This window comes from Pseudophryne corroboree, chromosome 6 (assembly GCF_028390025.1).
Source record: "Pseudophryne corroboree isolate aPseCor3 chromosome 6, aPseCor3.hap2, whole genome shotgun sequence".
Classification (NCBI taxonomy): domain Eukaryota; kingdom Metazoa; phylum Chordata; class Amphibia; order Anura; family Myobatrachidae; genus Pseudophryne; species Pseudophryne corroboree.
This window is the reverse complement of record NC_086449.1, coordinates 353,585,037-353,612,279: the sequence shown is the minus strand read 5'-3', so window position 1 is coordinate 353,612,279 and position 27,243 is coordinate 353,585,037. Positions and strand designations below refer to the sequence as shown.

Here is a 27,243-nt window from a genome sequence, read left to right as displayed (position 1 = left end):
CCCTCTTGGCCAATCCGGAGCCACTAGTATAGTTCATACTCCTCTATGTCTTATAATTCTCAATACCCTGGTTATGAGAAACAGAGGAGGGAACACATACACAGACTGGTACACCCACGGTGTTACCAGAACATCCACAGCTATCGCCTGAAGGTCTCATGACCTGGCGGAATACCTGTCCCGTTTTTTGTTCGGGCGGGACGCCATCATGTCCACCTTTGGTCTTTGCCAACGGTCCACAATCATGTTGAAAAACTTCCCTATGAAGTTTCCACTCTCCCGGGTGGAGGTCATGCCTGCTGAGGAAGTCTGCTTCCCAGTCGTCCACTCCCAGAAAGAACACTGCTGACAGTGCTATCACATAATTTTCCGCCTAGCGAAAAATCCTTGCAGTTTTCACTGCCCTCCTGCTTCTTGTGCCGCCCTTCTGTTTACGTGGGCGACTGCCGTGATGTTATCCCACTGGATCAATACCGGCTGACCTTGAAGCAGAGGTCTAGCTAAGTTTAGAGCATTATAAATTTGCTCTAAGCTTATTTATGCGGAGAGAATTCTCCAGACTTAATCACACTTCCCTGGAAATTTTTTCCTTGTGTGACTGTTCCCCAGCCTCTCAGGCTGGCCTCCGTGGTCACCGGCATCCAATCCTGAATGCCGAATCTGCGGCCCTCTAGAAGATGAGCACTCTGTAATCACCACAGGAGAGACACCCTTTTCCTTGGATATAGGGTTATCCGCTGATGCATCTGAGGATGCGATCCGGACCATTTGTCCAGCAGATCCCACTGAAGAGTTCTTGCGGGAAATCTGCCGAATGGAATTGCTTCGTAATAAGCCACCATTTTTACCAGGACTCTTGTGCAATGATGCACTGACACTTTTCCTGGTTTTAGGAGGATCCCGATTAGCTCGGATAACTCCCTGGTTTTCTCCACTGGGAGAAACACGTTTTTCTGGACTGTGTCCAGAATCTTCCCTAGGAACAGTAGACGTGTCGTCGGAAAAAGCTGCGATTTTGGAATATTTAGAATCCACTCGTGCTGTCGTAGAACTACTTAAGATAGTGCTACTCCGACCTCCAACTGTTCTCTGGACCTTGCCCTTATCAGGAAAGCGTCCATGTTTCTTTTAAGAAAAATCATCATTCCGGCCATTACCTTGGTAAAGACCCGGGGCGCCGTGGACAATCCAAACTGCAGCGTCTGAACTGATAGTGACAGTTCTGTACCAGGAACCTGAAGTACCCTTGGTGAGAAGGGCAAATTTGGACCTGTAGGTAAACGTCCCTGATATCCAGTGACATCATATCGTCCCCTTCTTCCTGGTTCGCTATCACTGCTCCGAGTGACTCCATCTTGATTTGAACGCTTGTATGTATGTGTTCAAATATTTCAGATCTCACCGAGCCGGTTGGCTTCAGTACCACAATATAGTGTGGAATACTACCCCCTTCCTTGTTGTAAGAAGGGTACTTTGATTATCACCTGCTGGGAATACAGCCTGTGAATTGTGTGAGGGGGAGACGTCTCGAATTTCCAATGTACACCTGGGATATTACATGTAGGATCCCGGAGTTCCCTTGCGAGTGTTGCTGAAACTCTTGAGATGACCCCCTACCGCACCTGAGTCCGCTTGTACGGCCCCAGCGTTATGCTGCGGACTTGGCAGAAGCCGTGAGGAGCTTCTGTTCCTGGGAATGAGCTGCTTGCTGCAGTCTTCTTCCCTTTCCTCTCCCCCTGGGCAGATATGACTGGCCTTCGCCCGCCTGCCCGTATGGGGACGAAAGGACTGAGACTGAAAAGACTGTGTCCTTTTCTGCCAATATGTGACTCGGGGTAACAAAAGGTGGATTTTTCTTTCGTCTGGCAGATATGTACATCACATTTACTCTTGATGCCAGAATGCAAATATGCCTCTGCGCATCACACATATATAGAAATGCATCCTTAAAATGCTCTATAGACAATAAAATCCTGTCCCTGTCAAGGGTATCAAAATTTTCAGTCAGGAAATCCGACCAAGCCCCCTCAGCGCTGCACATCCAGGCTGAGGCGATTGCTGGTCGTAGTATAACACCAGTATGTGTGTATATACTGTTATGATATTTTCCAGCTTCCTATCAGCTGGCTCCTTGAGGGCGGCCGTATCTGGAAACGGTAACGCCATGTTTTTTATAAGCGTGTGAGCGCCTTGTCCACCCTAAGGTGTGTTTTCCAACTCGCCCTTACTACTGGCGGGAAAAAGGGTATACCGCCCATAACTTTCTGTCGGGGGAACCCCACGTATCATCACACACTTCATTTAATTTATCTGATTCAGGCAAAACTACAAGTAGTTTATTCCCACCCTACAAAATACCCTTATTTGTGGTACTTGTGGTATCAGAAATACGTAACACCTCCTTCATTGCCCTTAACATGTAACTTGTGGCCCTAAAGGAAAACTACGTTTGTTTCTTCACCGTCGACACTGGGGTCAGTGTCCGTGTCAGTGTCTGTCGACCGACTGAGGTAAATGGGCGTTTTTACAAGCCCCTGACGGTGTCTGAGACGCCTGGACCGATACTAATTTGTCCGCCGGCTGTCTCATGTCGTCAACCGGCTTGCAGCGTGTTGACATTATCACGTAATTCCATAAGTAAGCCATCCATTCTGGTGTCGACTCCCTAGAGAGTGACATCACCATTACAGGCAATTTTCTCCGTCTCCTCACCAACATTTTCCTCATACATGTCGACACACACGTACCGACCTACAGCACACACATACAGGGAATGCTCTGATAGAGGACAGGACCCACTAGCCCTTTGGGGAGACAGAGGGAGAGTTTGCCAGCACACACCAAAAGCGCCATAATGTATATAACAACCCTAGAAGGTGTTGTTTCTATATATGGGCTCTTAATATATAATTATATCGCCAATTTATGCCCCCCTTCTCTTTAACCCTGTTTCTGTAGTGCAGGGGAGAGTGGGAGCCTTCCTCACCAGCGGAGCTGGTCAGGAAAATGGCGCTGAGTGCTGAGGAGAATAAGCTCCGCCCCTTTCACGGCGGGCTTTTCTCCCGGTTATTAGGAAAACTGGCCTGGGTTAAATACATACATATAGCCTTAATGGCTATATGTGATGTATTTATTTGCCTCTAAGGTAATCTATATTGTTGCCCAGGGCGCCCCCAGCAGCGCCCTGCACCCTCCGTGACCGAGATCAGTGAGCCGTGTAGCAACAATGGCGCACAGCTGCAGTGCTGTGCGCTACCTTCATGAAGACTGAGGAGTCTTCTGCCGCCTGTTTCCGGACCTCCGTTCTGCCGTTCTTCAGCGTCTGTAAGGGGGATCGGCGGCGCGGCTCCGGGACGAACCCCAGGCTGACCTGTGTTCCGACTCCCTCTGGAGCTCAGTGTCCAGTAGCCTAAAACTTCAATCCTCCTGCACGCAGGTGAGTTGCAAGTCTCTCCCCTAAGTCCCTCGTTGCAGTGATCCTGTCGCCAGCAGGAATCACTGATTAGAAACCTAAAAAAAAACTTTTCTAAACAGCTCTTTAAGAGAGCCACCTAGATTGCACCCTCTCGGACGGGCACAAAAACCTAACTGAGGCTTGGAGGAGGGTCATAGGGGGAGGAGCCAGTACACACCATGTGACCTAAAAAGCTTTTTTAGATGTGCCCTGTCTCCTGCGGAGCCCGCTATTCCCCATGGTCCTGACGGAGTCCCCAGCATCCACTAGGACGTTAGAGAAATGGTGTTAGATCAAGCTGGTTCCACAGTAGCTGGAAGGCTGCATGTTGATACCTCTGCCTTAGACACTCTGGGGGTAATTCAAAGTTGATCGCAGCAAGATTTTTGTTAGCAATTGGGCAAAACCATATGCACTGCAGGGGAGGCAGACATAACATGTCCAGAGAGAGTTAGATTTGGGTGGGGTGTGTTCAATCTGCAATCTAATTTGCAGTGTAAAAATAAAGCAGCCCGTATTTACCCTGCACAGAAATAAAATAACCCACCCAAATCTAACTCTTACTGCACATGTTATATCTGCCTCCCCTGTAGTGCACATGGTTTTTCCCAATTGCTATCAAAAATCCTGCTGCGATCAACTTGGAATTACCCCCAATGTTCCATGCTGACATAACATCAGTCACTGCAGATTTTTCGGCAGCACATTTATAAATCACAAATTTTATTGAAGAAATAGAAACAATGACAAATGGAGATAATGGACACGATCAAAGCACAACAAAAGTAGAAAGTGAGAGTATAAATTTACATTTTGAAATACATAGATTAGAAAATCAAGTGTATGAGTCTATCTTTTTTTTTTTTTTTTTTTAAACAATCAAGAATAAGAGAAGAAATAAAAAACCAGTGGAACTCATGGGAGGGCTTGTAGGACATTAGAGAGACATTCACAGAGAAGAGGAAGTACTGTAGGGACGAGAAAGAAAATTGAGGAAAGAAAAGAAGAGAGAAGTAAAAAGAAAAAGAAAAGAAGATAGACAAACCATAGATGAGGGGAGAATGAGTCGGGGGAGAAGAAAGATGGGGAAAAGGGTAAGGTGAATTAGGAGAGACCTAGAAGAGCTACTTGAACGTTAGCATATCAAGGTGTCTAAACACTGTGGAATTTATCCACTGTTGTTCATCAAGGAGTTCCTGGTAACTGTACGCAGAAAACGACAACAAAAAGTAAAAAAACTCATGTTGACCTACATGTCGACCTCGAGTCCCTGTCGACCTAGAAACCATGTCGACTTACTGTCGACCAACAGTGGTCGACCTAGACACTGTCGACCCAAGTCTATTCTACCTAACATACCATACCCCTCCAAATCTACCCATCTCCTCATGCGTCGCGGAGAATGCCAGGCAACTAGTTGGCTGAGTGCCGAGGCATAATAGTATCTCGACAGCGAGGGGAGGCCCAAACCACCACACGTATAGCTCTGCTGGAGAATCTCCCTATGCAGTCGCGGCTCCTTGACTTTCTAAATTAGTTTACCATATTGGGTCGGGAGGGATGTCAAAATCCGGAGAGGAACTGGGAGAGGGAGAGAGTCTGGAAGAGATTAAATCTTGGGGAGGGCATTCATCTTAATAGCATTAATCCTACCTATACAGGAAATGAAGATATCTCCTTAAATAAGGTTAAAAAAAATTGCGTCGTAAAGAGAATGGTAAGACTTGGTAATATGTACACCCAAGTATTTAATGGAGGTATGACGCCGTGCAAAAACGAGTATTATGGTAAGAACTTACCTTTGTTAAAACTCTTTCTGCGAGGTACACTGGGCTCAACAAGGATTGGACAATGGGGTGTAGAGTAGGATCTTGATCCGAGGCACCAACAGGCTCAAAGCTTTGACTGTTCCCAGAATGCACAGCGCCGCCTCCTCTATAACCCCGCCTCCCTGCACAGGAGCTCAGTTTTTAGTTAACCAGCCCAATGCAGTAGCAGGAAAAGAGACGACAACGGTTAGTAGCCACATACACCACACTCATGACAAGGAAAGTGTCAACGGCAAATGCCATACCAACCCGAAGAAGCTAAGTGCGTCAGGGTGGGCGCCTCTTACCATAAAACTCGTTTTCTGCTGCGGGGTACACTGGGCTCCACAAGGATTGGACAATGGGGATGTCCTAAAGCAGTTCCTTATGGGAGGGGCGCACTGTAGCGGGCACAAGAACCTGGCGTCCAAAGGAAGCATCCTGGGAAGCGGCAGTATCGAAGGCATAGAACCTTATGAACGTGTTCACAGAGGACCACGTAGCAGCCTTGCACAATTGATCAAGGGTCGCACCACAGCGGGCCGCCCAAGAAGGTCCAACAGACCGAGTAGAATGGGCCGTAATGTGAGCAGGAGCTGACAGACCAGCCCTCACATAAGCATGTGCAATCACCATTCTAATTCATCTAGCCAGGGTCTGCTTGTGAGCAGGCCAGCCACGTTTGTGAAAAACAAACAAAACAGAGAGAATCAGATTTTCGAATAGAAGCAGTTCTCTTCACATAGATACGGAGAGCCCGTACCACATCCAAAGACCGCTCTTTGGGAGACAAATCAGGAGAGACAAAGGCCAGAACCACAATCTCCTGATTAAGGTGGAACGAAGAAACCACCTTAAGTAAATATCCGGGACGAGTCCTAAGAACCGCCCGGTCACTGTGAAAAATCAGATATGGGGAACTACAAGACAAGGCACCCAGATCCGACACTCTTCTAGCAGAAGCAATAGCCAGCAAGAACACCACCTTAAGGGAAAGCCACTTAAGGTCAGCTGAACCAAGAGGTTCAAATGGAGGGTTCTGCAACGCCTCCAAAACCACCGACAAGTCCCAAGGAGCCACAGGCGGGACATAGGGAGGTTGGATACGCAATACACCCTGAGTGAAAGTATGAACATCAGGTAAAGTCGCAATTTTTCTCTGAAACCACACCGACAAGGCAGAAATATGAACCTTGAGGGAGGCCAGACGCAGGCCTAAATCTAGGCCCTACTGCAGAAAAGCCAAAAGTTTGGTTGTACTAAACTTGGAAGCGTCATAATTGCTAGATGCGCACCAAACAAAGTAGGAATGCCAGACCCTATGATAAATCCGAGCAGAAGCCGGTTTCCGGGCCCGCAACATAGTTTTAATGACCTCTTCAGAAAAACCCTTAGCCCTCAAGACGGAAGCTTCAAGAGCCACGCCGTCAAAGATAGCTGGGCTAGGTCCTGGTAGACACAGGGGCCCTGAACGAGGAGGTTTGGGCGTTGTGGAAGTAGAAGTGGACGTTCCGACGATAGGCCTTGCAGGTCTGAGAACCAGTGCCGTCTGGGCCACGCCGGAGCTATGAGAAGCAGATTTCCTTTTTCTTGCTTGAACTTCCTAATTACCCTGGGCAGGAGCGACACCGGAGGGAACATGTACGGCAGCCGAAACCTCCACGGCACCGCCAGCGCATCCACGAATGCTGCTTGAGGATCCCTTGTCCTTGCTCCGAGGACCGGAACCTTGTGATTGTGTCAAGACGCCATCAGATCTACATCTGGAAGACCCCACGTTTCCACTAGGAGTTGAAACACTTCTGGATGGAGGCCCCACTCTCCGGCATGCACGTCCTGACGACTGAGAAAGTCCGCTTCCCAATTCAGGACTCCCGGAATGAATATTGCCGATATGGCCGGTAGATGGCGTTCCGCCCAAAGTAGAATCCGTGAGACTTCCTTCATTGCCAAACGGCTTCGAGTGCCGCCTTGATGATTTATGTAAGCCACTGTAGTGGCGTTGTCCGACTGTACTTGAACAGGACGGTTCTGAATTAAATGCTGGGCCAGGTTCAACGCATTGAAGACCACCCGCAATTCCAGAATGTTGATCAAGAGGAGAGATTCCACCTTAGTCCACCGACCCTGAAGGGAGTGTTGCTCCAACACCGCGCCCCAACCTCTTAGACTGGCATCTGTCGTCAAGACCCAGACGGATATCCAGAAGGGATGACCCCTGCACAATTGTTGGTCCCGGAGACACCAAAGCAGCGACAGACGGACCTCCGGAGTCAATGAGATCATTTGAGACCTGATCCGGTGAGGCAGGTCGTCCCACTTGGCTAGAATCAGCCTCTGGAGGGGGCGAGAATGGAATTGAGCATACTCCACCATGTCGAATGCTGATACCATGAGGCCCAGCACCTGCATTGCCGAATGTATCGAAACTTGCGGACGAGAAAGGAAGCAACGAATCCTGTCCTGAAGCTTCAGGACTTTCTCCTGAAACAACAACCACCTCTGGTTGTGAGTGTCCAATAGCGCCCCCAGGTGCACCATGCTCTGAGCAGGGACCAGGGAGGATTTCTTCCAGTTGATAGCCACCCGTGGGCTTGTAGAAACCGGACCGTCATATCCAGATGACGTAGGAGAAGTTCTGGGGAATTTGCCAGGATTAACAAGTCGTCCAGATACGGCAGTATCCTGACCCCTTGACGGCAGAGTACCACCGTCATCACTGCCATTACTTTGGTGAAGACTCACGGAGCCGTTGTTAAACCAAAAGGTAATGCCCGAAACTGGTAATGGAGGTTGCCAATAGCAAACCTCAGGTATTGCTGATGTCACAGGAATATGTAGGTAAGCATCCTGTATGTCCAGGGGGACCATGTAGTCCCCAGGTTCCAAGGCAAGAACTATAGAGCGAAGGGTTTCCATACGGAACTTGGAAACCTTCACAAACCTGTTCAATGCCTTGAGGTTGAGAATGGGCCGGGAGGACCCATTCGGTTTCGGGACTAGAAACAGCGGAGAATAGTACCCCCGGCCCCTCTGAGCAAGGGGCACCTGTACTACAACTCCTGTATCCAGGAGGGTCTGTACCACCGAATGCAGAGTGTTTGCCTTTGTCTGGTCCGACGGGACGTCTGTCTGGCAAAACCGATGAGGCGGTCAGTTTTTGAAAGCTATGGCGTAACCTCGAGTGACGACTTCCCGTACCCAGGCATCTGAAGTGGTCTTCAACCATTCCTGGGTATACCCTAGAAGCCGGCCCTCCACCCTGGGATCCCCCAGGGGGAGGCCCACCCCGTCATGCGGCAGGCTTATCGGTCTTGGAAGCTGGCTGACGGGCAGCCCAGGCTCTTTTGGCCTTCAGCTTACCAGGTTTGGAAGTGCGGGCCTGCTTGTGGTACGCCTGACCCTTTGCTTTACCTGAAGGACAAAAGGGGCGAAAGGACGTACCTTTAGCCTTCGACACAGAAGGAGCGGTATTTGGCAGGCAGGCAGTTGCCAAGTCAGCCACTATCTTATTTAAGTCCTCCCCAAACAGAATATCTCCCTTGAAAGGGAGTACCTCCAGGGCTTTTCTAGAGTCCAGATCCACAGACCAGGATCTCAGCCACAATATCCGGCGAGCTAGGACTGACGTAGTAGAGGCCTTGGCTGCTAGGATACCGGCATCAGAATATAATATATGACAAGCATTGCCTAGCATGGTCAGAGGAGATTTCAGCTTTTAACTCCAAGGCCCATGCTTCAATAGCCTCTGCAGCCCATGTAGCTGCAATAGTGGGCCTTTGTGCAGCACCCGTGAGGGTGTAAATCGCTTTCAGACAACCCTCCACATGTTTATCCGTAGGCTCTTTTAGAGACGTGACAGTAGTGACAGGTAGAGCTGAGGAAACCACCATCCTAGCCACATGTGAGTCCACTGGAGGAGGCGTTTCCAAATTCTTAGCTCTGGCGCGAGGGGATAGCAAACCAGCATCTCCTTTTGAGTCACAAACTTCGTACCCGGGTTTTCCCAGGGTTCCTGACGTATATCCACTAGGTGATCAGAGTGAGGTAAAACTTGTTTAACCACCTTCTGACGCTTGAACCTATCTGGTTTCTTAGGAGGGACGGATGGCTCGGGATCATCCGTAATCTGTAGAATTAATTTAATAGGCTCCAAAGGATCAGGAACATCCACATGTGAACTACCCTCCCCATCAGCCGTATCGGAGTCAGAACATGTGGGGTCAGTGTACGTGCAGTCTTCATCAGACGAGGTGTCAGTGACAGCAGTGGATTGTGAGGAGACAAGCATTCGCTTAGAGGACCCCTTGGACTTAGGTGAGCGTTGGTCAGACTTTTTAGTAGTCAAGGACTGGTTCAACTTCTTTAATTGAGCAGATAAATCGTCCGCCCACGGCGGGTTAGCTGCAGGGACCACATACGGTTGTACCGCCATTGGGGGTCCCATAGGGGGTGTTAGTTTATGAACTAGCGTATGCAGAAGCGTAGAAAAAGCGGCCCACGGTGGGTCAGTATGTGCCTCCGTTGCCACAGTCCCACTGGGGGGCAAGGAACCCCCAGAACCAGAGCCCACAGCTGCTATATTCTCCTCATATGGGTCTGTGGCATCAGCAACACCGGCAGTGTGTTCAGCCCCAGAACCGTTACCCTCAGAAGCAGACATGATATAACTTGCAGTATCAGGTAACACAGTACAATTATCAGCAGCACAATACCTCTAGCCCAAACCCCTGCGCAGTGTAGTCAGCACTAGCAGAGATAAAGGAGAGATATGGTGACTAAATCACAGAGAAAAATACGTAATAAAGTATATCTTTGTGAAAAATCCTATATTAATATAAAACCTGACGCACCAAGCCCCCTCAGGTTATAGAATATAGGGATAGCAAGTTGAGTGAAAGACACGAAATGGACACCACTCAGCTATCAAATGCACACACAGAAAGTCACAGTTTGTACAATGCAGCGGTTATTACTGACAATAATACTGCACTGGACTAGCTTATATATATAGCTATATAGTCAATAGATATAACACTACACAGTAAGAACTGGATGTATATCACAGGGTAATTGTACTAGAAAACCCTGACTAAATGCACTCTTTATTAACTATCACTGTCTAAAAAGGCAGGTAGAATACTTAAGTGTCATGTAAAGGCACAGCGCTGACTACCAGGCGGCTTTACATAGGAGGATTTGCCCAAGCAGTTCCAGGAACAGTGAAGCTGAGGGATGGCGGCACCCAGACACTGACAGGGAGTGAGGGAAAGACAGATATGCAGCTCCAGGGCGGGAACACTTGCTGGAAATGGCACCCTGGGGCTGGGGGAGGGGCTTCAGGTCTAAGCCTTATCCCCCTGCTGGCAAAACCACCGGGTACTGTGGGAGATCTAAAACCGGTTTAGAGAGAAAACCTGACCTGCGCCCATGCCCTGGTGATCTAGTGGGATCGCCTGTACTGCCACAGTGTCCACCGCCAGCGCGTGCGGCCCGCCTCCCACTGACCGTGCCGGATCGCAATAAATACCTGGTCCCGCAAGCGGGACCCACTCACCACCTCCCGAAGCGCGGCCACGCGATCCCGGAGTGCCCCCGTCGTGTGTGCCTGACGTGAAGAAAACCGGAGCCTCCTGCTGTAGGTACCCGGCAACCAGGGCTCGGGAGTGTACAGCGTCGCTGGGGAAAGCAGGAGCTGCAACAGTGAATGTCTTCTGACATTTACCACCGCTGCTGCCCTTGAAGTCTTCACTTTTTCTTCATAAAAAGCTTTTCTTAGGGATGCCTGGAGCAGCCCCTCTGTTAAGTGCCTGCTTACTGCAGCACCAACTTACAAAACTGAGCTCCTGTGCAGGGAGGCGGGGTTATAGAGGAGGCGGTGCTGTGCATTCTGCGAACAGTCAAAGCTTTGAGCCTGTTGGTGCCTCGGATCAAGATCCTACTCTACACCCCATTGTCCAATCCTTGTGGAGCCCAGTGTACCCCGCAGCAGAAAGGGAAGTTGAATTTTAAAAGATTCAGCGTGTTGAGAGGGATGTGCACCGGGAGAGCCTCTGATTTGTCATTATTCACCTTGTACCCGGAGAAGTCCCCATAGAGAGCTAGTTCTTTGAAAAGGTTGGGTAGGGAAATTAACGGGTTAGTGAGGGTAAGGAGGACATCATCCGCAAAAAGGGAAAGTTTTGTAGTGTGAATGTTTAATAGAAAAGCCTGTGATGTCTGGGTTAAGACGGATACAACAAGCGAGAGGTTCGATTATTAGAGCGAATATAAGGGGCGACAGGGGGCATCCTTTTCGCATGCCATTGGTGATGGCAAAGGAGTCTGAAAGAATTCCGCTCGCTAGGACAGATGTGGAGGGATTGTAGCAGAGTGCTGAAATGGCTTGGAGAAATTTCCTGTGAAAACCAAAGCTCCGGAGGGTTTGATCGAGGAAAGCCCAGGAGACCCTATCGAAGGCTTTCTCCACGTTTAAGGCCAATAGAAGAGAAGCAAGTTTGATAGCGTTAGCATGATGGATCAGGTTAACGGTATCAACAGCACATTTATACTGCAAATATCCAATTCCACCATGATCCAAAGGTGCTCTTGTTGGATTATAATCTGCTGGCTGTGGAGGAACTTGGAATATTTTTTTATGAAACCACCCTGACATGACACGTGTTTTGTGATATAGGGGTAAATGTATAAAGCAGTGATAAGAGTGGAGAAGTTGCCCATGGCAACCAATCAGCATTGAAGTAACATTTTTAATTTGCATACTATAAAATTATACAGAGCAGCTGATTGGTTGCCATGGGCAACTTCTCCACTGGCTCACTTCTCCACTCTTATCACTGCTTCATACATTTACCCCATGGTGCGGTACCTTGCTGGGAGCAGCCATTAGAAGACTGGTCCTCAAAAAACCTCAGGCTGTTGCATTTAAACTATGCTCAATTCATATTAAGGGACCTAATGAGTGCCAGGAAAAAACATTCCCCACCCCATTACCTCACCATTGCCATGAACTGCTGACACGAGGCAGAATAGATCTATGGATTAATGTTGCTTACTCCAAACTGTGGCCCTACCATCTGCATGTCGCAGCAGAACTTGAGATTTGTCAGAGTGGATTACATTTTTCCAAACATTAACCTCTTCAGGGATTCAGGCACATATGTATACATTTACTTAACGGTTATTTTTAACTGCAGAACTTTTTAAAGTTTGAATATATATATATATATATATATATATATATATATATATATATATATATATATATATATATATATATATATATATAGTACACAATTGGGGGGAGGGGGTTTAGCGACCAATGGTGTCTAAAAGAACTCACACTTTAGATGATTAATAAAAATATAAAATACAATTTATTCACGTATAAATTTAAAACAAATCTTTTTCTAAAAAATGGGATAAAATGGATACACACATAAAATATAATACCAGTTAAAATGAATAAATAATAAAAGATTCCTTAACTTGGTATGCAGTCACTGCCAGATATCCAACGCGTTTCGTCAATCAGACTTCATCAAGGGGTGTTAGCAGAATGGGAACAGACTTCTATTTATACCAGTATTCATCTAGTCCTAATTATGACATCACTTCCTGTTGTTACCACATGGTGTTGTATGATAAGCTACAACCTATTTATTTATATAAATAAGTAACATGATTGGATAGTATAAAACTGTATTAAGTTCACTGTAAGTTTAAACAACGGGTTTGGAGCATGAAAAGCTATAAAACTGTCTTAGAAAGATGCGCCGATGCGACTTCCGCCCCACTTCCGGTTTGACGGCGTCGCGTCACTTCCGCCCCACTTCCGGAAACGGGACCGCGCATGCGCCCGCGGTTTCCACTAGTTCAAGTGTTCCTAGAGGACTTGCGCGCGGTCCCGTTTCCGGAAGTGGGGCGGAAGTGACGCGACGCCGTCAAACCGGAAGTGGGGCGGAAGTCGCATCGGCGCATCTTTCGAAGACAGTTTTATAGCTTTTCATGCTCCAAACCCGTTGTTTAAACTTACAGTGAACTTAATACAGTTTTATACTATCCAATCATGTTACTTATTTATATAAATAAATAAGAATTTACTCACCGGTAATTCTATTTCTCGTAGTCCGTAGTGGATGCTGGGAACTCCGTAAGGACCATGGGGAATAGCGGGCTCCGAAGGAGGCTGGGCACTCTAGAAAGATCTTAGACTACCTGGTGTGCACTGGCTCCTCCCACTATGACCCTCCTCCAAGCCTCAGTTAGGATACTGTGCCCGGACGAGCGTACACAATAAGGAAGGATTTTGAATCCCGGGTAAGACTCATACCAGCCACACCAATCACACCGTACAACTCGTGATATGAAACACAGTTAACAGTATGAAACAATAGAGCCTCTCAACAGATGGCTCAACAATAACCCGATTTAGTTAACAATAACTATGTACAAGTATTGCAGATAAACCGCACTTGGGATGGGCGCCCAGCATCCACTACGGACTACGAGAAATAGAATTACCGGTGAGTAAATTCTTATTTTCTCTAACGTCCTAGTGGATGCTGGGAACTCCGTAAGGACCATGGGGATTATACCAAAGCTCCCAAACGGGCGGGAGAGTGCGGATGACTCTGCAGCACTGAATGAGAGAACTCCAGGTCCTCCTCAGCCAGGGTATCAAATTTGTAGAATTTTGCAAACGTGTTTGCCCCTGACCAAGTAGCTGCTCTGCAAAGTTGTAAAGCCGAGAACCCTCGGGCAGCCGCCCAAGATGAGCCCACCTTCCTTGTGGAATGGGCATTGACAGATTTTGGCTGTGGCAGGCCTGCCACAGTATGTGCAAGCTGAATTGTACTACAAATCCAACGAGCAATAGTCTGCTTAGAAGCAGGAGCACCCAGCTTGTTAGGTGCATATAGGATAAACAGCGAGTCAGATTTTCTGACTCTAGCCGTTCTGGAAACATATATTTTCAGTGCCCTGACAACGTCTAGCAACTTGGAGTCCTCCAAGTCCCTAGTAGCCTAGGCACCACAATAGGCTGGTTCAGGTGAAACGCTGACACCACCTTTGGGAGAAACTGAGGACGAGCCCTCAATTCTGCCCTATCCATATGGAAACTCAAATAAGGGCTTTTACAATACAAAGCCGCCAACTTTGATACTCGCCTGGCAGAAGCCAAGGCCAATAACATAACCACCTTCCACGTGAGATATTTCAGATCCACGGTTTTTAGTGGTTCAAACCAATGTGATTTTAAGAAACTCAACACCACGTTGAGATCCCAAGGTGCCACAGGAGGCACAAACGGGGGCTGACTCTGCAGCACTCCTTTTATAAAGGTCTGAACTTCAGGTACTGAAGCTAGTTCTTTTTGAAAGAAAATCGACAGAGCCGAGATCTGTACCTTAATGGAACCCAATTTAAGGCCCATAGTCACTCCTGCTTGCAGGAAATGCAGAAATCGACCTAGTTGAAATTCCTCCGTTGGGGCCCTTTCGGCCTCACACCATGCAACATATTTTCGCCATATGCGGTGATAATGAGTTGCTGTAACCTCTTTCCTGGCTTTAGTAAGCGTAGGAATGACTTCCTCCGGAATGCCCTTTTCCTTCAGGATCCGGCGTTCAACCGCCATGCCGACAAACGCAGCCGCGGTAAGTCTTGGAACAGACAGGGCCCCTGCTGCCGCAGGTCCTGTCTGAGTGGCAGAGGCCATGGGTCCTCTGATATAAATTCTTGAAGTTCTGGGTACCAAGCTCTTCTTGGCCATCCACGAGTATCGTTCTTACTCCTCGCCTTCTTATTATTCTCAGTATCTTTGGTATGAGAGGCAGAGGGGAGAACCCATAAACCGACTGGTACACCCACGGTGTTACCAGAGCGTCCATAGCTATCGCCTGAGGGTCCCTTGACCCGGTGCAATATCTTTTATAGCTTTTTGTTGAGGCGGGACGCCATCATGTCCACCTGTGGCCTTTCCCAATGGTGTACAATCCTATTGGAAGACTTCTGGAGGAAGTCCCCATTCTCCCGGGTGGAGGTCGTGTCTGTTGAGAAGATCTGCTTCCCAGTTGTCCACTCCGGGAATGAACACTGCTGACAGTGCTAACACATGATTTTCCGCCTATCGGAGAATCCTTGTGGCTTCTGCCATCGCCATCCTGCTTCTTGTGCCGCCCTGTTGGTTTACATGGGCGACTGCCGTGATGTTGTCTGATTGGATAAGTACCGGCTGGTTTTGAAGCACAGGCCTTGCCGGCCTCAGGGCATTGTAAATGGCCCTCAGGTCCAGAATATTTATGTGTAGGGAAATAACCTGACTTGACCAAAGTCCCTGGAAATTTATTCCCTGTGTGACTGCCTCCCAGCCTCAAAGGCTGGAATCCATGGTCACTAGGACCTAGTCCTGTATGCCGAACCTGCGGCCCTCTTGAAGATGGGCACTCTGCAGCCACCACAGTAGAGATACCCTGGTCCTTGGAGACAGGGTTATCAGCCTATGCATCGGAAGATGCGATCCGGACCACTTGTCCAACAGGTCCCTCTGAAAAGTTCTTGTATGGAACCTGCCTAATGGGATTGCTTCGTAGGAAGCTACCATTTTTCCCAGGACTCGCGTGCAATGATGCACCGCTACCTATTTTGGCTTCAGGAGGTCTCTGACTAGAGATGACAACTCCTTGGCTTTCTCCTCCGGGAGAAACACTATTTCTGGTTTATGTCCAGAACCATCCCCAGGAACAGTAGACGTGTCATAGGAACCAGCTGTGACTTTGGACTGTTTAGAATCCAACCATGCTGTTGTAGCACTTTCCAAAATAGTGCTACCCCGACTACCAACTGCTCCTTGGACCTCGCCCTTATAACGAGATTGTCCAAGTACGGGATAATTACAACTCCCTTTTTTTGAAGGAGTATCAACATTTCGGCCATTACCTTGATAAAACACCCTCGGTGCCATGTACAGTCCAAACGGCAGTGTCTGGACTTGGTAATGGTAATCCTGTACCACAAATCTGAGGTACTCCTGGCGAGGATGGTAAATGGGGACATGCAGGTAAGCATCCTTGATGTCCCAGGATACCATGTAATCCCCCTCGTCCAGGCTTGGAATAACCGCCCTGAGCGATTCCATCTTGAACTTGAATTTTTGTGTTCAAGGATTTTAAATATAAAATGGGTCACACCGAACCATGCGGTTTCGGTACCCCAACCCGTGTGGAATAGTAACCCCGTCCTTGTTGAAGTAGGGGCACCTTGAGTATTACCTGCTGGGAATACCGCTTATTAATTGCCTCTAGCACAGCCTCCCTGCCTGAGGGAGTTGTCAGCAAGGCATATTTTAGGAAACGGCTGGGGGGAGACATCTCGAATTCCAGCTTGTACCCCTGAAATACTACTTGAAAGAAACAGGGATCCACCTGTGAGCGAGCCCACTAATTGCTGAAATTTTTGAGACGGCCCCCCACCGTACCTGGCTACACCTGTGGAGCACCCGCGTCATGGTGTGGCCTCACAGGAGGCGGGGGAAGAATCTTGATTCTGGGAACAGGCTGACTGGTGCAGCTTTTTTCCCTCTACCCTTGTCTCTGTACAGAAAGGAAGCGCCATTTGACCCGCTTGCTTTTCTGAAGCCGAAAGGACTGTACCTTTGTCTGTGAGGAAACCTGAGGTAAAATTATTTCTTCCCAGCAGTTGCTGTGGATACGAGGTCCCAGAGACCATCCCCAAATAATTCCTCACCCTTATAAGGCTCTCTATGCGCTTTTTAAGTCAGCATCACCTGTCCAGTGACAGGTCTCTAATACCCTCCTGACAGAATGGACATTACATTTATTTTGGATGCCAGCCGGCAAAATATCCCTCTGTGCATCCCCCATATATAAGACGACGTCTTTAATATGTTTTTATGTTTGCCAACTAGTATCCCTGTTTGACAGGGTCACCGACCACGCTGCAGCAGCACTATCTGCAGGTCTCAGTCTAGTACCTGAGTGTGTAAATACAGACTTCAGGATAGCCTCCTGTTTTTTATCAACAGGTACCTATTAAAGTGGCCGTATCCTAAGACGGCAGTGCCACCTTTTTTGACAAACGTGTGAGCGCCTTATCCACCCTAGGGGATATCTCCCAGCGTAACTTATCCACCTGGCGGGAAAGGGTACGCCATCAGTAACTTTTTATAAATTACCAGTTTCTTAACAGGGGAACCCACGCTTTCACACACTTCATTTATTCATCTGATGGGGGAACAAAACACTGCCTGTTTTTTCTCCCCAAACCTAAAACCCATTTTTAGAGGTGCTTGGGTTAAAGTCAGAAATGTATAACACATTTTTTATTGCCGGGATCACGTCACGGATGTTCCTAGTGGATTGTGTATATGTCTCCACCTTGTCGACACTGGAGTCAGACTCCGTGTCGACATCTGTGTCTGCCATCTGAGAGAGCGGGCGTTTTTGAGCCCCTGATGGCCTTTGAGACGCCTGGGCAGGCGCGGGCTGCGAAGCCGGCTGTCCCACAGCTGTTACGTCATCCACCCTTTTATGTAAGGAGTTGACACTGTCGGTTAATACCTTTCACCTATCCATCCACTCTGGTGTCGGCCCCACAGGGGGCGACATCACATATATCGGCCTCTGTTCTGTCACCATATAAGCCTCCTCATTCAACATGTCGACACAGCCGTACCGACACACCGCAGACACACAGGGAATGCTCTAAACGAGGACAGGACCCACAAAAGCCCTTTGGGGGGACAGAGTAAGAGTATGCCAGCACACACCAGAGCGCTATATATATACAGGGACTAACTGAGTTATGTCCCTAATAGCTGCTTTTTATATAATATACTGTATACAGTGCCAATTTTAATGCCCCCCCTCTCTTTTCCCTCTTGCTGTACTGTAGAATTGCAGGGAAGAGCCAGGGAGCTTCCTTCCAGCCGAGCTGTGAGGGAAAAATGGCGCCAGTGTGCTGAGGAGATAGGCTCCGCCCCTTTTTCGCGGCCTATTCTCCCGTTTTTTATGGAATTCTGGCAGGGGTATTTACCTCATATATAGCCCCTGGGGCCATATATTGAGGTATTTTAGCCAGCCAAGGTGTTTTTATTGCTGCCTCAGGGCGCCCCCCCCCAGCGCCCTGCACCCTCAGTGACCGGAGTGTGAAGTGTGTGAGAGGAGCAATGGCGCACAGCTGCAGTGCTGTGCGCTACCTTGGTGAAGACAGAGTCTTCATGCCGCCGATTTTCCGGACCATCTTCTTACTTCTGGCTCTGTAAGGGGGACGGCGGCGCGGCTCCGGGACCGAACATCAAGGCTGGGCCTGCGGTCGATCCCTCTGGAGCTAATGGTGTCCAGTAGCCTAAGAAGCCCAATCCGGCTGCAAGCAGGCGAGTTCGCTTCTTCTCCCCTTAGTCCCTCGCTGCAGTGAGCCTGTTGCCAGCAGGTCTCACTGAAAATAACAAATTCTAAGACTAACTTTCTAAGAGCTCAGGAGAGCCCCTAGTGTGCATCCAACCTCGGCCGGGCACGAAATCTAACTGAGGCTTGGAGGAGGGTCATAGTGGGAGGAGCCAGTGCACACCAGGTAGTCTAAGATCTTTCTAGAGTGCCCAGCCTCCTTCGGAGCCCGCTATTCCCCATGGTCCTTACGGAGTTCCCAGCATCCACTAGGACGTTAGAGAAAATAGGTTGTAGCTTATCATACAACACCATGTGGTAACAACAGGAAGTGATGTCATAATTAGGACTAGATGAATACTGGTATAAATAGAAGTCTGTTCCCATTCTGCTAACACCCCTTGATGAAGTCTGATTGACGAAACGCGTTGGGCTATCTGGCAGTGACTGCATACCAAGTTAAGGAATCTTTTATTATTTATTCATTTTAACTGGTATTATATTTTATGTGTGTATCCATTTTATCCCATTTTTTAGAAAAAGATTTGTTGTTTTAAATTTATACGTGAATAAATTGTATTTTATATTTTTATTAATCACCTAAAGTGTGAGTTCTTTTAGACACCATTGGTCGCTAAACCCCCTCCCCCCAATTGTGTACCAAATTTACGATACAGGGAACCGCCATCCCTGTTTGGGGGTAAGCAGACGCCCTTTTAAATTCTTAGGGAGTGTCATATCTGTTTGGTATAAATCACATTCAGGATAAGTAAACGTTGGTGAACACACGTGGCGCAATAATTTCTTTCTATTTCTAAATGTTATATATATATATATATATATATAACTAAATAGGTCAATATATGAAAAACTTTTTTCTCAACTTAGAGTTTACTCTTTTCAATAAACTAGACTGAAGAGGTTAACTGTCTCAATGTGCCTCCTGTAACCTCTATTTCCAAGTTTTAGCTGACTGTACTGAAACAAAGTGTGCTCTGCTGCTGCTGTAGCCCATCCACCTCAGGTTTGAGGAACTATGCAGTCAAAGATGCTCTTCTACATGCCACTGGTTGTAACACATGGTTATTTGAGTTTCTGTCATAATGAACTAGTCTAGCAATTCTCATTGACCTCTATTAATAAGGCATGTTTGCCCAAAGAACTGACACTCATTGGAGGTTTTTTGTTTTGCACACCATTCTTTGTAAACCTTGTGCAGACTGTGGTGCTTGGAAATCCCAAGAGATGAGCAGTTTATAAGCTACCAAAGCCACCTCCAGCACCAACATTCATTCCACTTTCAGTCACTTAGAGCCCATCTTCTATACTGGTCTTAAGTCTGAACTTCAGTTGAACAGCTTGACCATGGGACTAATTCAGACCTGATCGTAGCAGCAAATTTGTTAGCAGATGGGCAAAACCATGTACACTGCAGGTGTGGCAGATATAACATGTCAGAGAGAGTTAGATTTTGGTGGGTTATATTGTTTCTGTGCAGGGTAATACTGGCTGCTTTATTTCTACACCCCACCCAAATCTAACTCTCTCTGCACGTTATATCTGCCCCCCAGGCAGTGCACATGGTTTTGCCAAACTGCTGACAAATTTGCTGCTACGATCAGGCTTGAATTAGGCCCCATGTCTTCATGCATTTAATTACTGCCACATGATTAGCGGATTATATATTTTGCATTAAAGGGCAGGCGTACGTTATATATTAAAGCAGCCAGAGTGTGTATACTCCTTTTAATTCATAGGCACTGAATAATCTGAGGATCGTAAAATTTCATGATCATGGGGAACACAACTCTCTGGTAAATTGTATGTAATAATCCTAATGGGTTTGTTCTCCATAATATCTTGTTTATCTAGGTAAACAATAAAATAAATGAAAATCATAGCCTTCTTTAATTATGTGGGCCCGGAATAAAGGCATTAGTACATACAAGTTGCACATTAAGGAGCAGCAGTAGCGGAGGAACACTTCTGACCATAAAAGTTTAAGCAGATGGGAGGAAGGGGAAGGATATCAGGTGGGAGTGATTTTTACTTTCTTATTAAGCCCCTTAAAGAGCTCTGGGCTGACAGCCTCTTTCATCCTGAATTATCCAGCTCAGCCTTTAACTGCAAGAGAACAACATTCGCAAATTGATTCGCAAGTCCTCTGGGGCAGCCGGAAAAACATTAAATTGCTGTAAAATATTCATATGTCAGTGCATTTGGCTGAAAGCAGTTGATGTTCTGTTCCCTGGGGATTAAACATAAAAGCAATTTGGCCAGCATGTTCTGGATCCCCCTTTAATCCTTCTTATTAACTCTTCTGCCGACAGAATAGTGCGAGATACATGGCACAGAAAAAGTTCTGCCTCATTCAAAAGAAAGACAAATACTACATCTTTTGAATCTCCATCATGTGACTTCCTTTTAGCATGGTATGAAAATATATTGCATCTCATTGATAGGACACCTTTGTGCCCATGGTTACACAATTACCCCAGTTAAAATGCCTAATGTTGATTTCTTATGCAAACTGTTATTAAAGACTGGACAGTTTACCATCCACCCAGGCCTATATCCTACTACATAATGGACATAATAAAGTATTTCAGCTCTCATGAAACAAACAAAATTAGTAAAAATTAGTAAAACTAGTTCACGTGAACATATATTTAGTCCAGTATATCAGACACTTGAAGTCCCTGACAAATGCATAGGATGGCTATGCATGGATGGTTTAAACTCTTGCTTTATATACTTCTTCACTTCTGGTTATACTTATGGGGGTTAAATATTTTGATTAATGGGAGTCCAAATGAATCTAAGCCTTTAATGTTTTATGAAAAAATGTATATTTATGCAGCCCCATAAGTGTCCTATATGCATAACTTGAATGGTGGTCTTTGAAAGGACACGTTTTAATGGTCTGATGAGAGCCAACGTGATTTTAAGTGACTATTTGTATTCTCCCAATTCACGCTTTGGTTCTGACTGAGTGATATGAACTTTTCTGTGTGCGATACATAAGAGGACATTTATAAGGACTACTCCATAGAGATTTTGTAAAAAAATAATACATTTTTCTTTAATAAAAGCATCTATAATAAAAAAAAAAAAAAAACAACAACACCACCACTGCTATTCTTTAGATGCGATTATGATCCAACTAAATCCTCTACGTCTTTCCAAACCAGAGAAATCGTAGACATTGAAAATTAAACCTCTTAAACATTTGTGGGCTAGATGCAAAAGCAGCCAGTATTTACCCTGCACGCAGGAACAATAAATGTATATTTAACACGGCTTGGTCCAGATACAAAGTTACTTGCGTTGCTGCTTTTCTCCCAGCTAATAAATAGCCCCAATTGGTGTATTTTACTTCATATCTGGTGGAGCTGTCTGAGGTGTCAGCTTTTGAAGAGATGATCGGAACCTAATTTCCTCCATCATTGGTACCATACCAAACTCAAATTTATTTTACATCCCTTGGTGGATCCAGATATCCCTAAACAACTACACAAATTGATCAGACATATTCTTTGTCTCTCATCTTTGTTCTTTGTCCTTTTCTTTCAGAAAAATTATACAGACATATAGTATATAGTATTCTCAAGGTATCATTATTGCAGTTGTCTAATAAAGCCTGGCCTTGGGCTCCCTTGTTTTGTTGCATAGTACTCATGACATTTAATGCGTTTGTGACTAACTTATTGAGTAGGAGATCGTATAAGAGTTATGGTCACTAGCCACTGTTCAATTAACGAATAAGGACTGCAAAGCACATAGAACACAGATACAGTGTGTAATATGATAGAGATTTAATCAGGGTCTTTATCCACAAACTCTTTTCTCCTACCTTCCTTCCTGGTATAGTGGTGGGGGAATGCAGACATGACACTTACTACTGCTGCGCTGACAACAGTCATCAGCTTTAGAGTGTTTAACTAACAGGCACCCCGAGAGGCACCTATATACCACTCTGCAACTACATGGGTTGGTAATAGTAAGGGTCTCTCACCCCTTATTTGATGCACAGCAGATGCGGGGAAGCAGAACCCCGAACCTTACCAGGAGACTGTGCCTTGCTCTATTATTCTGTATAATCAGTATATAAAACAATTGATGTATTAGGCTGAGGCCAAATATTCCCATATTATACCAGTATAACTTTTAACTTCATGTTAATTGTCATTGTTTGTCATATTTCGTCTTTTAGCACTTTAGGAGTTCTTCACTCCTTTTTAATTAGTTATTATCGCGTATTAATTCCAATGGTTAGACACATTTTGACAAGCGTTTAAGCAGTATATTCCCGTGTGCCCCATATAGAGAGTCTTTTTCCATAATCTATGGTTTTTTCTTTGTACTATATTTTTGGCACGTCAGATTGCTGCTTCATGGGGAAAGACTAGTCCTACTTTAACTGTAAAGGTAGTCTGGCTGGCATACCAAATGGCATACATAACTTGTATCTTAAGGAACTCTCCTTTTATGACATATGTGCTTCTTTTGAGTCTCTTTACAAACAATCTGGATTGTCAGACTTTCCATATTAGTTTTCCTCATCTCGTTTAGATGTATTAGTGCTCATATTTTCTAGGGACCAACGAGACTGGGCTCATCTTTCCCACTACATCTCCATCAACCCCATTTTCCGCTTTACTTTTCACAGCATTTGCCCACCACCAGCCTTTAAACTAAAATTTACTTACTCGTATGCCTCTAGATTTTGCTTCCTTCTTGTGTATAAGAAAGCAGTGGAAAGTGTGATATCACAAGTATTGCATCTGATGCCTTCAATATTTAAAAATAAAGATGGTGTAACTACAAAGGTAGTACCAAGATTTTATTGTGGCTCCAAAAACTCTTTGTACTTGTCACCCTAGTTACAGGAAATTGCAAGAAACCCATGTGTGAACCAGGCCCCTGGTGTTGTCATTAAACCATGTAAACTGTGGGTGTCATCATCAAGGAATATTAGTATGCAGTTAAATCACTGTAATTATGATAAACAAGTACAATGAAATCTTATTTAAAAATACATTTCTTTTGTTTTCATAAAGCTTTTCAAATTAAAAATTTACACGTCACACATAATAAAACATTAAATACAGACAACATACATTACTAAAATGTCATTTTGTTTCAAAAATGTGTTTGTGCATATATAAAGTCCTCCTCTCATAGCCAGTACCTTCCAGTCCTTATCAATGGTCATTGCAGATCAATAATGTCAACTCAACTATGAGAACCCTTTCTTTACCAATAAGACATGTAATAGTAACGTACTTACAGGTGCAACAATTTTTCCTGTCTGTCCAACTTGCATATCATTGGGTACAAAGCCAGCGTCTACAGCTGCACGAGAAGCACCAACTGCAAGAGAGAGTATGAAGGATAATATTAGCGCTCAAGAGACTGGAAGAAGACTATGAGATTATATATATATATATATATATATATATATATATATACACATATACATATACACACACATATATATATATATATATATATATATATATATATATATATATATATTTATATATATATATATTTATATTTATTTATTTTTTATTATTATTATTATTTTTTTTATATAGAACTCCCAGCTCCGGCACTCCCCAGGTTACCCAGAAATACTTTGCCGGGTGCCCTCATCACACAGTCAGACCGCGGCTGCATGTAATATATATGTCCCCATCGGCGGCACTCTGGACGTATAAAGAAACACAGAGTCGGCTTATTCATTTATCAGCAGATAAACTTAATAAACAAAGTCCAATTCAGATCATACCCTGTATGCATGTTTGTAGTATAGTGGGCGGGGTACCCTGCCAAATCGGACATCCAGAGCTCATACAAGATGGTCACCAGTATATCAGTTGCAAAGTTCTTACCACTGGACCGGGTATCCAATGTGTTTTGTGCTATCTCAGAGTTTTTTTCCCCAAGGCTAGTGTCCATGGAGTGCCTGAAGGCATATTTTGAGTGGGTCTAATGGACACGTGGGGGGGGGGGGGGGGGGGGGGAGCACCGTCTTAACTCCCTGTATGCACTTCCTTTCTGTGCCCCACTTCCTGTGTCCAAAAGTCTTCCGGTGGGTGCCTAACTGGACGTGTATGCCCGAGACCAGAAGTCCTCATCTGTGGCCGGAGGTTTTCATCCATAACCGAAAGTGCATGTCATTACACTCCTGACATGGAGTAGGTGTAATGGACTTCCTGTGAGCGGTCATGTTTGGGGTTCTTTTGCTGTTTTTGGCGGACATTTTCTTGTGGTCCGGAATTTGCTTGGCATGACAAAAATAGGATTTTAATTACCTACCGGTAAATCCTTTTCTCATAGTCCATAAGGGATATTGGGGAGACTTAGTACGATGGGGTATAGACGGGATCCAAAGGAGCCGATGCACTTTAAAATTTCTTCACTGGGTGTGCTGGCTCCTCCCCTCTATGGGGCATAATTATTAGTAAAATAGTGCCTGAAGGAGAAAGGACATACTTGAGAGAAGGAACATAACAACGAGTGGTGCGATTTACACACCAGCACACCACTAATATAAAACGACCAGCAACTGCTGGTAACAACAAACAGCTACAGCTGAACAGGCAACCATAAAAAGAGAACCTGCAGAAAAGTCAACGCACTGAGGCGGGAGCCCAATATCCCTTATGGACTACGAGAAAAGGATTTACCGGTAGGTAATTAAAATCCTATTTTCTCTAGCATCCACCTTGGGTCGGGTGGGCACCATCATACTGAGGACTTAGTGGATGCAAACTGGTGTTCTGTTCCTGAGAACCGGTGTTTGTAGGTCTTCTGGTCTTACCTCTGGTGCGGCTAGCCGCATTGGAGGCACCTCTGGCCCTAGATCGAAATGCGTTAGACCGAAAGGACTGAACAGATGGCCCCGGGTAGGAATGCCTAGCCGGTGGGGCCCCAGAGGGGAGAAACGTGGATTTCCCCGCAGTAACCTTAGAAATCCACGTGTCCAACTCAGGAGCCATTCCCCAGAAAAGGGGAGAGTACTGACGCAACCACAAGGCCCTGCTCGCCAACACTGCCATGGCAGAGGTCCTAGCATTAATATTACCCATCTCCTGAAGCTAGTCACACAGGACGAGTGCAGTGTCCTGAATGTGCTTCAGGAGACTCACCGTAGTGACCAGAGGCCCTCCTGAATTTGAGAAGCCCACGTGTGAATGGCATGGGTCATCCAGCAACCCGCTATGACCGGCCTTTGCGAAACACCTGCTGCTGTGTAGATAGACTTTAGTGTAGTCTCTATTTTTCTGTACCCAAGGTCCTTCATGGTAAAGGAGCCCAGGGCAGGCAGCACCGCCTTTTCAGACAGCTGAGAGACTAATACGTCAAAACCCGGGGTTTCTTCACAGAATTTCCTACCTTCAGGAGCAAATGGAACGGGTGCAAAAATATTTTTGACACTTGGTATTTTTTGTCTGGATTTTTCCAGGCTAACTCTGTAGAATCAGGGTAAGTGACATTAGGCTTGTTCTGTGTAAATAAAAACTACTGCTGTGACGCAGCATCCTCTAGAGGGAGTTTTAACACGTCCCGAGCCAGAATGAGGCCAGTATAGCCAGAATGAGGGGTTGAATACCCTGAGCAGAAACGGAATCCCCATTAACGGGATCCAAGTCCTCCCCATCCTCCTGTATATCTTCATATGAATCAGAGAGTAGAGCAGGTAAACCATGCTTTTGTGGACTTGAGTCAGAGAAGGGGGGCTGTGTAACATCTGCCCTGGCAGCTAGGTCTGCAACAGCCTACTGTAGTAGCCGAGTCTTTTGAGCATTAGCAGTGAGTTGTGATGACATATCAGACATCATAGTTTTAATGGCACCTAGCCAGGAAGGCTCTTGACCCTCTTCCCCAGCCCCCTCACTGAGTTGTGAAGATTGGCTTGTTCACATGATACAGAATCAGATGATAAGGGAGAGAATCTGGTGTGGCATACACTGCATAGTTTGTGTTTACCCATGTTCTCAGTAAAGCACAATTACATACACACAGACAAGTAATAACTTAGCAAGTCTGCCCTTACTGTATATGAGAGGGAGATAGAGAGAGGAGTCCAGCACACCCTAGCTACACAGCCCCAGTGAGACTGTAAGCTGTTATATCCCAGTGAAACACCTATGATTACTGTCCTTTATAGGACACAGATTGTGTACAATAGCGGCTCTCCCCCTTTGCTACACCCTGTATCAGTTTTCCAGCGTTTTCTGAGTGTCAGCAGGAGCTGTGTGTGCCTGTTGCTGCTGCAAGCAGAGGAAGGCGCCAAAATACCGCTGGTTCCGCTGAGGTAGCTCCGCCCTACAATGACGTCGGAACTACAGTGTTTTTTATACTGGCAATGTCTGCCAAATAGATTAAAAACATCAAACAGTGTTAGTTTAAGCCACCAATAGCCAGTGTACAGAGATAGCCAGTGTACAGAGAGGCGTATAGCGGGTCCCCCCCAGGAGGGTCCTGTATGCCTTCCCTGCGTGTCAGCCGCACTTTGAACTGGAGGACCCCCGTAGCGGGGACCCCGGTTTGTACTCACCACTGT

General features: G+C 46.1%; 1 protein-coding gene across 1 annotated transcript in view; it reads right to left on the bottom strand.

Moving 5' to 3' along the window:
* ETFA (electron transfer flavoprotein subunit alpha) overlaps positions 1–27,243 on the bottom strand; it is a 163,363-nt gene that overhangs the window by 41,927 nt on the left and 94,193 nt on the right. The window contains exon 9 of the mRNA XM_063926589.1: positions 23,959–24,041. Coding sequence (XP_063782659.1) covers positions 23,959–24,041 — 83 coding nt within the window. The remainder of the gene's footprint in view (positions 1–23,958; positions 24,042–27,243) is intronic.